The sequence below is a fragment of the Tripterygium wilfordii genome, chromosome 19, assembly GCF_013401445.1.
Source record: "Tripterygium wilfordii isolate XIE 37 chromosome 19, ASM1340144v1, whole genome shotgun sequence".
In the NCBI taxonomy this organism is placed as follows: domain Eukaryota; kingdom Viridiplantae; phylum Streptophyta; class Magnoliopsida; order Celastrales; family Celastraceae; genus Tripterygium; species Tripterygium wilfordii.
This window is the reverse complement of record NC_052250.1, coordinates 11,773,568-11,791,472: the sequence shown is the minus strand read 5'-3', so window position 1 is coordinate 11,791,472 and position 17,905 is coordinate 11,773,568. Positions and strand designations below refer to the sequence as shown.

Here is a 17,905-nt window from a genome sequence, read left to right as displayed (position 1 = left end):
TACATCACTCTATGGTAGCTTTCAATTTAAAGAACCGAGCACACAGATATGTACCCATACCCAACACCCGTACCCGAATCCAAGTATCATAGGTGTCCCCAACCGATGTCCAAAGCCTTAGAGCTTTGACTATTTTGGAGTAGAGCCAATCATGTTCGAATGGATTTGTACATTCAATGTGAGAGAAGTTAGATTTTGTTTATAAACTACTCGGTTGAGTTATGCTAGATCGACATGGAATTTTTAATCTCGTCAAAATATGTATTAGTAGAACTTGGTAATAATAACTGCCATTGTCACCATCATATTATAAGAAAAATAAAATTAATTTTGGAAAATTAAGGCTTGGATGCATTGAAGTTCCATGTTACCGTCCGTCACTATATCCTTGGAATTCTGCTAGGCAGGAGAAAGAAACGGATAGAAATGATATGAGGACCATGTTTCTGTAGAGATAACAAAACACATCCTCTCCTCCCAAAATCCCTACTCCTCTCACTCACTCACTCTTCCTCTCTGAACAATCCAATCCAATCCAATCCGCCATGGCCATTACAGCCTCTGCTTACTCTAAACTCGTATACCCACATGCCCCTCCTTCGCCTTCCCCCTCTTCCTCCTCCAACAATCCCTATCTCTTCTCTGCAAATTCTTTGCCTTCAAAATTGACACCCAAACCCCACCTCTCCTCCACCTTCTTGTCTTCATTTACAATCACTACCACGTCCTCCTACGCCTACCGCCTCTCCAGCCGTCGCACCTTCACTGTCCGCGCTGCTAGGGGCAAATTCGAGCGCAAGAAGCCCCATGTCAATATCGGCACAATCGGCCATGTCGACCACGGGAAGACTACCCTCACCGCCGCTCTTACCATGGCCCTCGCCTCCTTGGGCGGCAGTGCCCCCAAGAAATACGACGAAATTGATGCCGCCCCAGAGGAGCGGGCTCGTGGTATCACTATCAACACTGCCACCGTCGAGTATGAGACTGAGAATCGTCATTACGCGCACGTTGACTGCCCCGGACACGCTGATTATGTCAAGAACATGATTACCGGTGCTGCCCAGATGGACGGTGCTATCCTTGTCGTTTCCGGCGCCGACGGCCCTATGCCCCAGACTAAAGAACACATCTTGTTGGCCAAACAAGTGGGTGTTCCCAATATGGTGGTGTTCTTGAACAAACAAGATCAAGTGGATGATGAGGAGCTGTTGCAGCTCGTCGAGTTGGAGGTGCGTGAATTGCTTTCTTCTTATGAATTCCCTGGTGATGATGTGCCCATTGTTTCTGGGTCTGCTCTTTTGGCTTTAGAGGCATTAATGGAGAATCCTAGTATTAAGCGTGGAGATAATCAATGGGTTGATAAAATCTATGAACTTATGGATTCCGTGGATAGTTATATTCCAATTCCACAACGGCAGACTGAATTGCCGTTTTTGCTGGCAGTTGAAGATGTATTTTCAATTACTGGTCGTGGTACTGTTGCCACAGGTAGGGTTGAGCGTGGTACCGTTAAGGTTGGAGAGACAGTGGATATTGTAGGTCTGAGAGAGACTAGAAATACTACTGTGACTGGTGTAGAAATGTTTCAGAAAATCCTTGATGAGGCTCTGGCTGGGGATAATGTGGGTTTGTTGCTTAGAGGTGTTCAGAAGGTTGATATACAGAGAGGGATGGTTCTGGCTAAGCCTGGAACCATCACTCCACACACAAAATTCCTTGCAATTGTGTACGTATTGAAGAAAGAAGAAGGTGGGAGGCACTCCCCATTTTTCTCTGGGTATAGGCCTCAGTTTTACATGAGGACCACTGATGTAACTGGCAAAGTGACTTCCATTATGAATGACAAAGACGAGGAGTCAAAAATGGTTATGCCTGGTGACCGTGTCAAGATTGTTGTTGAGCTCATTATGCCTGTTGCTTGTGAGCAAGGTATGAGGTTTGCTATCAGAGAAGGAGGGAAGACTGTTGGAGCTGGTGTGATTCAGTCCATCATTGAGTAATACTTTGGCATGGCTGGAAATGCTTTTAGCATTTGAGTTGCGTGGAATGGCTTCTTATCTTGAGCTTTGTGAAATTAGTATCCACAATTAGCTACTTCTTGAACCCCATGTCATATATCTTTTCAATTTTGTGTTGCTTTTGATTTGCCTTCATGTTTAGCCTAGTCGGACAATATTCTTGTGATAATTCAATCTTGCTCAGATATCTGTGTTAAGAGTGGTTTTTGTTTATTGTGTTACTAATTGGAGAAAATGCGAGAACATTTTTATTGCATTTTAACAATATGAGACGTTTAATAGTCTAAGCATCTTCAGTGAGGCGAGTGCTAGTTCGAATGCTATGTGTTTCTATGAAACTGACGTTGCTATTTGGTTGATGGTTTCAACTTTCAACTTTCAACATTAGTTTTTTGTTTGTTGTTTTTTGGTCGTTGGTTATCTTTATTATTATGGTTGATGACGGATGTGTATGCCATTGGCAAAGGAATTAGGTTATATGGTCATTTCCGAAGCAGTCTCCTAATGATGGAGCATAGTTTCGAATTCAAATGACTAGCCTTGAAGTTGAAATTGTGTATTCAATGTGATTAGCTTGCTTGCTGGAAAACTTATGGTGTCTGCTGCTTCCTCTGGTTAATGTAACAATAACTTTGAGTTCCTGAATTTGTGCTAAATATTGATGAGCAACTGTTAGAATGTTAGATGAGGAACGCACCTCTAACCTCCCTCATCTCCTCGTTTTATTCCTTCCTCTCTTGTTCATCATCACATCACCGATTTTTAAATGCTCGTCTTTATCAGTATTTGGATGCATGTTTCGCTGAATGTTTTCAGATAGACTCTGTAAATATTCTGACATGGTGTGATGTTTGGATTGGGTGTGTTCAAAAGATGGCCGTTTGCAGCTTTTGAAGAGTGATTCTATTTTGTGAGTAAGCCATCACAGCCTTCCTGGTTCCTTTCTGGTACAGGGTCTTGTGAGGGCTTTTCCCTTTTTTACTTTTGTTGGAGCTAGTGTTTATATGCCTGGTTCATCTCTCTCAAATGGATTCTCCTCTTTGTTACTCATGCTGAAATCAACAAGGGAGTTTCTTCCTCGTGTATGTGTTTTCTTATTCACGTGCTTTATTAACCAAGCGTAGAGGGTTCGATTAGTACTAATTGCCTACCCCCGTTAAAAAGAAAAACAATTCCCGTGCGCAAGCCTACTGCAGTAGGCGGGGTTGAGGACAAGCAAAGATTTACGCAGCCTTCCCTACATAATTGCCATAAATTGTTTGCGGAGAATGATTTTGGTCTAGAAAATCTTGACAAAAATGGATCAAAAGCTTAAATTCTGCTAGTACGATTTGATATACAAAATAAGATTACTACACAGCTTTTGACGCAAACATGATTGTCATTCTTAAGCCATTTCAATAAATACTTCACCAGCATACACCATCATAGCAGTATTCAACCATCTGGTGTCCACCACCGGAACAAAACCCAGCACCTGTAAGCTCAAAAAGCCGCATGCATCTTCCAATGATCATTGAACTTATGTAAATATTGTTGAGGTCCTAAAAGAAGGTTGATGCGAACAATTTCTGAACAAATGCTGTTCTCTGCCATCTCTCTTCATAATCCAGTTCACAATCCTAGTACTGCAAGGATAACTCGGTGCTGTGCAATCCTGTGCCTATTAGACCAAGCACACTGGTTAGTCCATCCTAGATAGATATTTAGGCCTTCTACTCTAAAAACCTGTGAAACTAGCGAAGGCCAGAAACCCATTGCCTGTTCATAAATATATGCAGTCCTTATTTCAAAACTCACGGTTGGAATCCTGGTAAGACGAAAATAAAGACAGAATTAACTACATGATGCACAAGGAAGGTCATTCGTATTTATACCTCAATTAAAGGGACTCAAATAATAAGCCATAATAATCCCCGAGCGGGCACATAAAGTTAGCCCGTCGCTGTATTGAAAGAAATAGGCAGTATCAACATAGTCAATTGATGCATAGAGAACATGGTGATTACAGTGATATATATAGACTAGAATGATTATATATTCAACCCTTCCATGAGCTTAAGCTTTTGGGAGAATCAGTGATTTAACATGTTTCTAGAGCCAAGGTCACGAGTTGAAATCTTGGTTCTTTAGGAGAATTGGTGATTTAACATGTTCAGCATCCATCTGATCCTTGAATCCATACAGTTATCCTTACATTCTGAGCTCAAAATTTTATTTCATGAGATTACTCTAAAGAAAATGAAGGAAAAAAAGTTTTAAATTGACGAGGAAACCTACATATCTATGTTTGGAATTCTTAGAAAGGAGAAGATGCCTGCTAAACGCCTTCTGGCGCTGCATCGTGTAAGAGACACGCAGCATTCAGTCTCTCTCTGGCCTTCTTTGCCTGAGTATAAATCAAGAGAAGGCAATTAGAATAACCAACACAACTGCAGTTTGTATTAGTATAACATGTATGTATGCATAGAAGGTGAAATTTTCAATTACTTCCTGCTCCCAGTTTGTGTGCATGGTGAGCAGCAATAGAACAACTGCTTGCAGACTACTTCCAAATATAATTCCCATCCAAAGTCCCTGCAAAAACTTGTAGTCAGTATCAACAAGAAATCGTATGCTTTTATGAAATTGCAGAAATCTTACTTTCCCTCCAGAATGGAAGACAAAAGTCAAGGTTATAGCACAAGGAAGCCCCACAAGGTAATAAGCTCCTAAATTCACTGCTGCACCAATCTTCTGCCAACCACACCCTCTAGCAGTACCTTGAAAAACCAAATAAATTCTTAATTGATATGACCTTATAGTGACCACTAATCATTTGGATAAAAAAGACTTGATTCAGATAAATTCGAACCTGAGAGTACGCCTTGGATTCCATCCATGAAGTTGGAAAGAGCGAGTACTGGCATTACCGACGCCAAATACCTCACCAACTCTTCATTATTTGTGTATAAGTAACCCCATATGTCCCTTACTGCAACTGCAATTAGGCTCAACAACAACCCTTGTGCCAATGCTAGAAACAGAACAACTTGAACTGCGAGGCGTGCAGCTTTTGGTTTTCCAGCTCCCAGTTCATTTGAAACTCTCGTGCTTTTCGGGGTCAGAAACAAATTAGAAGAACCAGAAACTCTCATCAGTATATCAGGAAATCGTTAGTGATGAAAAGTAATTAGACTTTTGAAGAGTTTCATTGGAGTTAATTGACTGGCTACCTCACAGCACTACCAAAGCCATATGGGATTCTGAAGGCAAGTACACTCGTGGAAAGACTGCCAAAAAATATGATCAAACTTAGCTGTAAAGATATTCATTGAACAATGTTTTGTTTGTTAGCAATATTAATAGTGTGCAAACCTGATTGACATCATGGATGTTTCCAGCTTTGGATTGGGAAGACGACCTGACATTAGGACCAATAACTCATATGCTGAGAACTCTAAGCTGCAAGCCACACAAACAGTTCAATTTAGTTACAGTTAATCAGCATCACTAGATTTCTCATTAGAAGGAAAGAATGAATGAAACTTACCAGACCATAAGAGCTGAAGGGATACCCAACCTGAGAAAACTAGAAAGGTTTTTCATTCCATCTCGGGAGAAACCGGTCCAAGTTTTGTAGCATTTAGGGGAGAACTTGATATAAATTGACAACATAATCACATTGATCCAATAAGAGATTGCAATGGACAATGCAGCACTTCTACTTCCCAACCCAAATCCAAATATTAATGTCCAACACGTCAGGGCATGAAGCAAACTAGAAATTCCAGTACTTATCATCAATGGACCTGTCATCTTTTGACTTTGTAGGAATCTAAATTGGCATTGAAGGAGACCATAAGGAAGAATACTAGGGATCAGCCACCAAGCAAATACACCTGCTTGTCTAGAAATTTGTGGGTCTTGTTTGAAGAATATGAAGATCTGCTCTGTACATGACCAAGTAAGTGCAATAGGAATGCTGGCAAGTGCAAGAACAAGAGTAGCCCTCTGCAGATGCACACCAAGCATGTGGTACTGCTTTGCTCCATAAGCTTGTCCGCACAATGTCTCCAGTCCACCAACCATTCCCAGCTAGTTGAGAACTCAATCATGTTAAAATCTTCTTCATTCAATACTTGAAATTACAAACCCAGAAAGACAAAACAAATATAAAATGTAAAATGTGTTTGAAAGGAGTGTGAATTGATATAAAAAGGCTTTAATTACCATGAAACTGAAACCAGTGACACCAGCAAATGAAGTAGCCATTGAAGCACTTGAAAGAGAAAGTTCTCCAAGACGACCAACAAACATGATGGACATCATTTGTAAACTGTACTGCACGAAATTAACAATAACTAGTGGTGCTGCCAACTGGGTTTGCTGCTTCAGTTCTGTCAATATCTCTGCTTTTCTCAGACTCTTTCCACCATGTTCAACACCACTCTCTGATGTTGCAATTAGAGGGGACTCCAGTTTGCTTTTGGAGTCCTGCTGGTGGTCCATACTGTTAGCCTTCCTTAGATGGAAGAATGAGAAGAAAACCAGTTCCTTACAAACACTAGTCTTACACAAATCCACGATGTATGAACTATGAACGAGTTACTAATATAATGCAAAGTTGTGCAGCCCTGTCTGGCATATCTTTGAGAAATAAACTTCTGTCTACCTTTAGAAAATAACTAAAATCCCAATTTGATACAAATTCAGATATTCAGTCAAAAGTCAAAACCCACTAAAATAATGTAGACTGCACTTACACATGCACTTTCCTTTATCCAGTTTATAGGGTATACAGATGTATGCAATATTGTTAATAACATAATACACCCACATGAAACACTGCCTTTGCAGGAACAATGCCTTGTTTTGGAGAAATGAATATATTAGTCCTCATCAAAACATTTCAACTTGTTTTGTGGACACTTGAATCATTCACTTTTTTTTCTTTTCAAAGCAATGCCTTGCATGATCGATCCAAGCAGAGAAGGACTGTGTAACTGTAACCTTTTATTGGGACCTACCAATAACTCATCAGGTCAAGGAGCATACAAGTCCTGTCCTCTCTTTGGAAGTCAAGAGAGGTCTCAAGATAGGTTTTGGAGCCCTTGATGATGATCTATCTCACTTGGATCATGGTGTTTCTTAGAATGAGTACTGTCATCAGAGCACAATGTGCATGGTTGCCTGGTTGGCCTACCTTATAGTTGCTGCAAAGTTGGTGAAATCTTGATATGTTATTGTTGTGCTAGTAGTTTTGATGATGTACTTACTAAATCCTCCTACCCATGGCATTTGATCATATAACTTGAATTAGTAATTTCACTTGTATATATACAAGCTCCACATGCTTAAATGTTTTGGCTCTGTTTGGCCAAACGACCCTATACCGCAGGATGATACCGCCCAGCCAGAAAAAGCTCTCAAATGCTTTAAGGGAGCTTTTTCGGTGGCGATTGGGGAGCTTTTTTATTTATTTTTTTTTAATGTGGGATGCATGTGGATTCCATATGTTTTAAGTGATTTTTTTTTATTTTTTCATGTGGTACTCATATGGATCCCACATGCTTAAAGTTAAAACTCTTTTATTTAAAAACTGTGAGACTCACCTGCTTTAAAATTTTAAATAATATTTATATAAATTAAATTAAATCCTTAATAAACCACAAAATGTACTATTATTGTATTTAATTTTTAATAAATATTTTATTAAATTAATAACACTAATGAATTATTAATTCTTATCATAATTTATATTTATCCATTTATAATTATATATATTAAATTATATTTATTCATTAATAAATTTATATGATATATATTATATTACAATTTAAATATTAAATTAAATTAATTATAATTTTTACCTAATAAATTATACTTATAAATTAATAATAATACTAATAATATACTTTACATCACCTAACTGTTAACAACAGTTAACAGCTTCACCAAACACCTCACAGTCTATCTTACTCCTATTGGCACTTGATCTTATTGCATATATTATCATTTATTCAAAGCATGATGCTTTACATAAAGTTTACAAGCAAGCATGTAGGTTTGAATATTAAAATTCCAGAATCCACCATCAATGACCTTGCTGATGTAGAGCACTTGGCAACTCAGCACCATAATAATTTGACAATAGTTGTCATGGAAAGACAAGACAAGACACTTTTCTAACTGAAATAAAAAATAAAAAAATAAAAAATCAGAACTTGCTGCAAGTATTAAAGAGAGAGGCAAAGATAAGAAGTTAAGAAGCTCTAAGCAAATGAAATAAATGAGAAATCAGTGGCAGTCGCAAAATAAATAATGGAGGAGACAACTTTTCAAATCATAAAGCCTTAAAATTCAATTCCAATATTGCTACACATCCCGGATGTGATCACATTACAATAATGTCACTACACCCAATAAATGAGTATCACACACTATTGGGATGCTTTAGAGATAAATATTGTTGAGATCTTTTATCATTTTTCAATTCAAAAAGGCAAGCCAAGCCATGATCAACTGAAAAATACCCGCCACACTGGATGAGAGCTCAAGTCTAATATCACAAGTTTGTGTCTAACTCTCTATTGAAAACTCATATTGACAATAGGAGGTTTGTCCTCCCTTATAAGCTAGACTCCAAATCTTTCATCTTCCGATGTGGGATTCTTACTCATGCATGGCCTTGCCTATACCATTTCGGCATACGGTCGACTTACCGCCTCAAGCCTTGCGAGTCAAGGTCACATAGCCTTGTCAAGTCCAGTGGATCTAGGATTTTCCCAGTTACTTTTAATGACATTTTTCTTTCTCTTTTTTTTAATGGTCTTTTTTATCTTTTCCAACACGCCCACAATGGACACAACCCACTGTCTGCTAACCCAACTCCACAAAGGAATGGGCTCTAGGGTAGGCCCACCTACGATAGTGCCAGCCTACATGTCTAACCCAGGCGCGTGCACTCTCAATAAAAACACCAATGATGAATACTTGCCACACGGGATGGGGGCCCAAGTCTAACATCACAAGTTTAGGCCTAACTTTCTATTGAAAACCCAGATTGACAATAGAAAGTTTGTTCTCCCTTATAAGTTAGACTCCAAATCTTCCATCGTGGATTCTCATCATCAACATGCTATAGGAAGTCATAAGTTGCTGGAATTATTGAAAAGATAAGGAAATGAAATAAATGAAGGTGACAAGAAGTGAGAGGTAGCTACAAAAGAAATAATGGAGCTGGAAACTTGCAATTCATAAAGCTTTTTACAATTCAAACAGGTACAGCTCTATGTGCAACGACTGAATTTGGAAGTTCTAGTGCATATATACATCCTTCTACAAGCTTCACAGAATATACAGATTTTCACTCACATTCTTTGGGAGACTTGCAATATTGCTGCTATAGAAACAATATACGATTTTCATTACAATCAGCCCCTGTTTTTAAGTCTCTTTATTATTAAGTTTAATCATCTGAGGGTCACTTTGTACACACCATTTAAAGTCTAAGTACTGGTGGTTAGCCTACAAAACCACAAAAGAGTAAGGCCGGTACTTGACAAGGTAAAACAGCCATTGTCAAGTGAAGTTAGCACTGTGATCAACAGCTGGTGTAAAGTAAAGAGAAAGGAATGTTGTGTATATTATTGGCTTACTTTTCTTTACAATCATTTGCATGTATGTATGTAGTAGTCAGTGTACCAATTATGCAAATAGATGTAGCCTATACAGAGACACTAATTTGGGAGGAGACTTTTTTTAGAGTCTCCTACAATCAAGATGGTGGACTTTGTGCGAGAGCTGAGAATACGTGATTGTAATACAATCAGTATTAACTTCTCCTACAATCAATCAGGCTAGGGTGGTGAACTTTTGTGTGAGAGATAAGTTATATCAATCACATTGATCATGCACATGATAATATACTCCAGTAATTACGTTCTATCATAAAGAAAAGCTTGGCTCTTCAACAAACCAATCATATAGTGGATTCGAACTTTCAAGGAGCTAGGAGCCTTGAGGAGTGGATAGAGGCCTATATCTATAAATTTGTTTTCACGTTCTTACGCTACCCTACTCTTTATTAGTTTAGTTTGTTTGTGCTAGTTGTGTTTAGTTTCATTACTTAGTTGGATTATTGCTACTTGAACTAATCTAGACTCCATACATTCACGAGCATCAAGTTTGACAAGTAAATTCAAACCTAAATTTGACACAAATAAAACAATTCCACACTGTTTCCCATGGATATGAAATCTGGTTCTTCTCATCCATCTGTCATGAATTCTTCCCAACACTGGTTCTGGTGGTGTGTTCTAACGACACATATTTAATGCACAAAGATGGGGCTCCTAAATCTGATAGAGATAGATCTTTCTTGATAAAGGAGAAGCCAAACATATTGATACAATCCATGTGTCTTATTTTCGCTTTTTGTTTTTGTAGTCTGTCTGGATTTATCCCGGAATGGTGTTAGTCCGGCATTTGTTCTTCAGCTTTGTGATTCCTTTATTAGGTTTTTTAAATTCCTAGGTTGCTAACCTGATGTTAAGTGTAATGTTTGCTATTATGGTATGAAATGTTGGGTTTAAACCATTTTTCAAAAAGAAAGAATATTATTATGCAAGGTTGAAAGAGAAAATACAGGAAATTTGGGGGCATATATAAGCCGAATTGCATGTTCACAACTAATCGTGTGGTTTTTATCATATAAGTTGCGCAAGGAATTAATTACGCATGGAGGGGTATTGACTATGTTTGGTCATAAGCTGGCGAGGATTTCATATGGATCTGGTGGTGGGGTGGTGGACTCAAATCTCTCTATTATTTGGACATAAAAGTCCTGTCCCCACTTTGGAAGTTAAGTAAGAGGGGGCCTCAAGAATCAAGATTGCTTTTGGATGATGGATGATCTATCTCACTTGGATCATGGTATCCTCCTTCCCAAATTCCCGAAGCTGTTTGGCGACATCCTTATGCTGGTGAATTTGCAGATGAAATTGAGTCCTATCTGTTTGACTGGATTGAGACTTTTGATGCTGGAGTTTTTTACCCAAATGATACTCTGACCCATAATATGTCTCAATATAACACCCGAGTGAAAGTATTTGTCAAAATAGCACTACAAGCCACTGTCAGTGGCGTGTTCTTTGTATGTTTTGTTGGCGTGACCCTTTGAAAAAAAAGAACATTAATCACTGTTTGCTTTGTAAAGGTCACGCCAACAAGGTTGGTGTGACCTTTAAAAAAAAAAAAAACTAGTCACGCTGTTAGTAATGGCGTGACTAGTTAATATCTTCTCACTCAACAAACACGATCAACCCCAGCCACACACAGATCCTCTTCTCTCCCGTTTTCTCCTCTCCACCCGTACCACACACAAGCCGCAGCAAGCCTCCGACCAGTGAGACATGCACCACCAACGACCGGCTACAGCAACTCCAATCCATGAAGTAGCCAGCACACCCTACCGGACTGCCGATCCGTGAAGGTGGTGTACGTGCACACCCACACCCATGTGAGATCAACAAGAGGTGAGAGAGAGATTATAAATTTTGTTTCCCAGTTTAGGCAGCATGGTTTAAGGATATATGTTTATGGATATATGTTTATTGGTGGGTCTGCATCACAAAAAGGATATATGTGTATTGGTGGGTCTCACAAGATCTCTTCATTGGTTAAATTAATTAGTCTCTCAGAGATTGCTCAAACAACAAAATAGCTAAAATATTAATAAACTTTATAATTAGGGAAAAAAAATTCCGCAAAGAATTACTCAAATTTGTATATGTGGTATTTCTGTATATGTTTATGGATATGATTATGAACTTTTGTTACAATGGTATTTGTATATGTGGTATTTGTATAGGCTCTGATGTTCAAGCTACGCCCTAGCATGGTGGTAGATATCATTTTCGTCAATCACACAGATGTGGTCACATTTCCCGTGCAACTGACTTTACCATGCATCCATCCCAGTTGACGCAAGATAATGTTGGTCCATCCACTACTCCTGCTGAATGGAGTAGGCACAGGACTATATGATTTCTCCAGTTTGCTTGAACCATATAACTATTTATGTGTTTATTTTTCATATGTCTTTATGATGGATAGTTCGTATTTGATGAAATATTTTACTGGATATGGATTTCTGGATATGTATCTATATATATTTTTGGCATGTTGGTTTTTTTTCTTTTTTTTCCTTGTGTTTGTTGATCACGCCAACGATGTTGGCGTGACCGAAGAAAAATGGATGATCACGCCAACAATGTTGGTGTGATAGTCCAAAAACATACAAAGAACAAGCCACTGACAATGGCGTATAGTGCTATTTTGACAAATACTTTCACTTGGGTGTTATATTGAGACATATTATGGGTGTCATTTGAGTAAAAAACTCTTTGATGCTAGCTCAAATTAGAAGATCAGAAGAATCCAAGAACAAAGATGGCCTCCATAATGGTGCTTTCCTTAAAGGCGGCCTCCATAATGGCACTTTCCTTAAAGGTTGACCATCTTGTCCTCTTGTTGTAAGATAAGGAGTGGACTGGATGATAAGCCCTGTGTCTATGTGACAACAAATAAAAGTGCAATCATGTATATTGCACTCATGTAAATTAATTAGGGTTAGTTATCACCCTAGGTGTACGGTATGGTTAAGTGTCGGTGGTTAGGTGTCGGTGTCGGGGAAGACCTTAACTATAGTTCTAGTTATGGTAACTCTGGTTGTAACAGTGCCGATGGCCTCTATAAAAGGTTGTGTAAGATATCCTTCAAAAAAAGACTTGAAGACTTAATTTCACCAATCCATCCTTCACAATGGTATGTTTCTTAGAAAAATAATGTTAAAGACCCTCAAAATTTAACTCCCAAAAGTCCCTTAATTCTATGTGACATTAAAATAATCATCATTAAAAACTCACATGTAAAGCCCACTTCACATTACATTAAATGAGAATATTTTAAGATCACTTTTTGAGAGTCCCAAACATTATCCTTCTTAAAATACTGTCCGCAGCACACACAACGTGCATGCTTATGTCATCATCCGAATCAAATCTTTGGAAAAATATATATATATATATATATATATATATATATATATTGCAACTCAATCCAATTGATGTTGAATTTAAAGAGAGAATGAAAAAGAAAATGACTTTTACCAAAAATATTCAGTCAAAACTCAATAAAAAATATTGGATTTAAATCGGTGAGCAAAAGTGTTCTTCCAAGTTGGTCTGGTCTCATCTCATCAATGCCTTTCAAATCTTCTTTTGTTGTCAATTTTTATTTTTATTTTTATTCTTATTTTTTCGCTTTTGCCTGGCATGATCCACACTGAGATCAGGAACTCTGCTGCTGTGCTATTCTTTTCCAAGAACACGCGATGGTTGCCCTGAAACTAGGAAGGAAAAAAAAAAAAACACAAACCTGAAGACAAGCAAGCAGTAGATTGTACCTTCCTCGGTTCGTTTGGAATTATTTGATTGCACGAATAAGATGGCTTGGTCCGCTGAGAATAACCAAATTGTAGATCCAACCTGACATGCTTGACAATATCATCATACCAAAATTTTCAACTCTTCTAAAGATTAATCCAAAATCCAGACTATTAACAATTCCAGAGTCTAGATCCCAACTTTCTCAATTCCTGATCCAATTAGATCTCCAAAAATCTGTCAATGAATCTTCCAAACTCCAAACTCATTATTGGGTATTGTAAATTGCTCACGTTTCACTAAAAAAAAAACTGCAGCGCAGAGGCAGAGGTGGCCAAACCCCATTCCAAGGCAGAATCGATTCCGTTCCCAACGAAGCTAATATTACCAAAGAGTGGGAGCCCAAGATTAAAAGTCTCATAGCTGCTGATCAAGATAATGGTCTCTAGGAGGTTTCCCAGCAGCTAAATATCCAGAAACATTCTCAGACACAGTTGATGCATAACTTTTCAACCAAGAGGTGCTCCGATTCAACCATCCCATCTGTGCCTGTTCTTCTACTTCTGCCATGCTCTCGTGTTCCTCCTCCACCAGCAATTCAAGGTACCTCCGAGCCATAAACTGCTTGATAGCTTCGACGCCTTCCCTCACTACCTCTGGAGGTGGATGTACAATAGGATTTTGGTCCAAGCTGAGCTTGATCAAATTGTTAAGCCGGCCAAAGGTATCTGGAAGAGCATAAATCTGGTTATTACTCAGATCAAGTTCCTTTAGTTTCATCAACTCACCAATTGTATCAGGAAGCTCCATCAGGTCGCTAAAATTACTGCTCAAATTCAGGATCTCAAGATTAGTCAATCTTCCAATCGCAGAAGGAAGGCCATGAAGTTCATTGAAGTGAGCATCCAGATGGCACAAGGACCTCATCTCACCAATCGAGGTTGGAAGAGAACGGATCTTGTTCAATTGGATTGAAAGCCTCTGAAGATTCACCAACTCATATCCAATGTTAGTTGGTAAATATGTCAGTTGGTTGAAGCTCACATCCAACTCCACCAATGACCTGAACCATTCCATTTAATATACAAAGTAAATTTTGAGAGAAATAGGTTTATGAAGGGCACATCCAATCTAATTACCATTAGAATTACCTGCAGCTGCAGATGCTGTCAGGTAAGAAATTTAGCTTGTTTCCAGAGACGTCCAGAATTTTCAAGTTATGAAGCAGGCCAACAGAGTCGGGCAGTGATTCCAAAAGATTTGAAGCAAGATTTAACTCCTCAAGATTTTGTAATCCAGCTATTGAGTCGGGAATCATCTGTCCTTGGTATAAAAAAAATTGTGTAAAGGCAAATTCAACATTGAGTTCGATAGATCTTAAATCGGGACAAGTCAATAGATTGGATAAGAAATTTATCATCAAAAGTTTATGATCCAGTTCATAAAAGCTGACATTTTGCATATTGCAGTTCTGATTAGATGACAAATTATGAAAATCAATTATATTTGAAAAGAAAATCCTTAATCATCTAGAGTGTTCATTTCTGTCCCCATGGTGTGAAAGAGTTGGCTTGGATAAAAAGCTTCAAACTGGGAGATGGAGTTCAAGTCTCTGTAGTAAAAAATAAACCTTCAATTTTGCTTATGATTGGAGTAAGGGGCCACTTCGAGTGTCCAGAGTTTATGTGCACTTTTGCACGGGTTTCCCTCATTTCAAAGAAATATTATTTTTCTTTTTTCTTTTTGTAATTATTTGAATGCTAGGAATCAACACCAGTTAGATGGGAGGGGGACTGGGATGAATCAAACACCAGAACCACATCCCCTTGGGCACAAGTTTTAGATGCTGTAAAATGTATGTACTGAATAAATTATTAAATCAACACAGTAAAGCAACAAGGTAGAATGATGTAAGCTATGAAAGAGAACAATGTTTAACAACCTCAAGCAGATATGTGCTATTGCATAAAAAAAAGAGTAGAAAATTACTATCCTCTTTCACTGAGTGTCCGTAATGACGAGTAAGGTCAAATAAACACTGAACATCATCCAAATTCATCGTAAAGTGCTTGTGTATATTTGTTTATGCTTCTTACTTGCAGAGGTATTAAAATGAATAAAAAAGTTTGAATAACAATATGGATCAGTTACTATTAATTATATGCAGTGAATAGAAATATTGGGGGCACAGGTAGAACTAGGAATTCACCATCAAAATCACAGAAATAATAAATGTATCTTTCCAGATTTTAAAGACTCAAGTTGTGTACATTTGTGTTTCTTAAGGCTATGCTTTCCGTACCATGATATCTTTCATTCGAATCATTCAGCAAAATTCTCGTAACAACTACCCCTAAGCATAGGCCTCGTACCAATATCTTTCCTTCCTTTCTTTTTTTCTTTTTTTAACTTTTTGGTGTAATTAATTTGTTCCTCCACTTCCAGTCACTCCACAAAGTTTAATCATGGAAATCTATATGTTACTAGTAATACATGAAATCCCAGAGAATCGCATACTGTTAATGTAGTCCTATCCATTTAGCCAAAAACTAGCATAAACCGCGTCTGGCATATGGATTTGCAGCCGTAAAGGAAGAGAAACCAGTAAAAATAACTTCCATTCTCAACCATCAGTCAACTTAAGAAATAAGAAGTTTGTTATCAAGATGTATACTCCCTGGACTATAATCATCAGTCAGCCAAAATATGAGCTTCTTTGACACAGGACAGCAGCAGAGATGTTTCTTTCTTAGGCTTTTTTGTTAAGTGTCAGAGACACAATGGAAACTTCAATGTTAGCCATCAGGAACGTTAACAAGTCTGTTACAGTCTGGTCTCTTACCGGACTTTGAGTACATAGTCTCGCTAATCCTCAAGTGAGTTTTGCAATCTAACATGTATCTCCACAACTCACAAGCATTTCTTATCATTGAATTTACTAATTTTCGACATTCTCATAGTGCGCATTATTTTTCAATCAGATATATGCTCTTTTCCTATCCTTTGATCTCTACTAATCCTCCATTTCTCATTCACTTTATTGTGATACTCAAGCTGTCTCTAACACGAAAAATGTAGCACACAACAACATTCATATTGAATTCTGTTCACAGAAGCATCATGAGCACAACCCTTGGCTCCCTGATCTCATAGAGTATATTCAACATACATGTCAAACATACAACGGCGAGCACAAATAATGCATCTCGATGCAAAATGATCACACAATGGTAAAGGATTGTACTGCATTTTTTGAGAAAAACATAAAAAGCAGACAACCAAGAACACTATTAATCTAAGAAATCTATCGTATGCAATGGCACCAAGTCTAAATATAAAAAGAAAGACGCTAACCTCAAGCTGATTGCTGGAAAGATTAAGAACGATCAACCCTTGAATCCGTCCAAAAGCCTCTGGCAAGAACTTCAACCGCCGACCGGACAAATCCACACGGTCTAAGCCTCCCACGAACGCCGCCTGTAGAATCCCTGCAATCTCCGGGTTCTCCTCCTCACTCACTGACACATTCTTGTCTTCGCCCTCAGCCACCGTTTCTGCGTTCTCATAAATCCTCACCAGTCGCTCCTCCGCTTCCTTCAACATCTTCTCGTACGCCTCGTGCAACTCGTCCAGCTGCAGCACTGCCCTGCAGGTGGCCTTCTCTTTCTCTGCGTCTTGGCGGGAATGCTCCTCCTTCTCAGCCAAGTGAGAGCGATCTATATCTATAGAACGGGGAGACAGCACGACGTCCTCAAGTTGCTCAGATAGATTAGCTTCAATTTCAGCGAGCCTGGACTTGGCCAGGTCCACCGCCTCATGGTCAGGACGCGGCCCTAGGGTTTGCAAAACGGATCGCGTCTGAGCGACGACTTCGACGGCATTGGTCATGGAGGCGAGTACTTTTGGGAGGGTAAGGTGCGGCATTCGGTCGAAGATCGGGGTTTGAGGAGAGGAGGATGAAGCGGAGGGTGGTGGTTGTTCGATGTCGAATTCAGAGGTAGGAGTGGCGGGGGTGAATTTGGGGCCGATAGAAGGAAGTCGAGCCAGGACATGGGACAGAATCGGGAAGGACTTGGGATTCGGATCCATTTTCAGGCGATGGAAGAGAGAGCGAGCACTGAATGGATTGTTTCGTTGGAGAAGAAGATGAAGATAATTAGTAGTATTTGTTTTGTTTCTGCTGTCCTCAGTGTCCTGTAACTAACTCTGAATCGTGGAATGGAAATGTTTGACGTGGATTTCAAAAGAGAGCAAATCGGGCGCTGATTGAGTCACGCCGAATCATCGCCGGCTGATTTTTTTCATTATTGTTAAGCTTTGCATAATTTGATATATAAACGGTCTCATAATGAGTCCATCAGCCGACCCGAGCCGGCTTTTAAAAAAATCATAGAAATCAAATCGATTGTTAAATTCTTTTTGCTATCGACCAAAATAACAGCGAATAGCCAACAG

At 38.7% G+C, this 17,905-nt stretch overlaps 3 protein-coding genes across 3 annotated transcripts; 1 reads left to right on the top strand and 2 right to left on the bottom strand.

Moving 5' to 3' along the window:
- The first annotated feature begins 444 nt into the window (after nt 1-444).
- Nucleotides 445-2,234, top strand: LOC119985372 (elongation factor Tu, chloroplastic). The gene has a single exon (XM_038829658.1). The coding sequence runs from the start codon at nt 546-548 to the stop codon at nt 2,001-2,003; it is 1,458 nt and encodes a 485-aa protein (XP_038685586.1). The 5' UTR covers nt 445-545; the 3' UTR covers nt 2,004-2,234.
- A 2,072-nt stretch (nt 2,235-4,306) lies between these two features.
- LOC119985371 (protein DETOXIFICATION 16-like) lies at nt 4,307-6,588 on the bottom strand. The gene is made up of 8 exons (XM_038829657.1): nt 6,234-6,588; nt 5,554-6,098; nt 5,379-5,465; nt 5,237-5,293; nt 4,876-5,114; nt 4,665-4,783; nt 4,512-4,598; nt 4,307-4,410 (listed from the first exon to the last, which is right to left on the bottom strand). Exons 1-8 carry the CDS (start codon nt 6,510-6,512, stop codon nt 4,342-4,344), a joined length of 1,482 nt encoding a protein of 493 aa, XP_038685585.1. The 5' UTR covers nt 6,513-6,588; the 3' UTR covers nt 4,307-4,341.
- Nucleotides 6,589-13,313: 6,725 nt separating this feature from the next.
- On the bottom strand, nt 13,314-17,722 carry LOC119986306 (plant intracellular Ras-group-related LRR protein 9-like). The gene is made up of 3 exons (XM_038830884.1): nt 16,805-17,722; nt 14,602-14,768; nt 13,314-14,513 (listed from the first exon to the last, which is right to left on the bottom strand). Exons 1-3 carry the CDS (start codon nt 17,537-17,539, stop codon nt 13,868-13,870), a joined length of 1,548 nt encoding a protein of 515 aa, XP_038686812.1. The 5' UTR covers nt 17,540-17,722; the 3' UTR covers nt 13,314-13,867.
- Nucleotides 17,723-17,905: the final 183 nt, after the last annotated feature.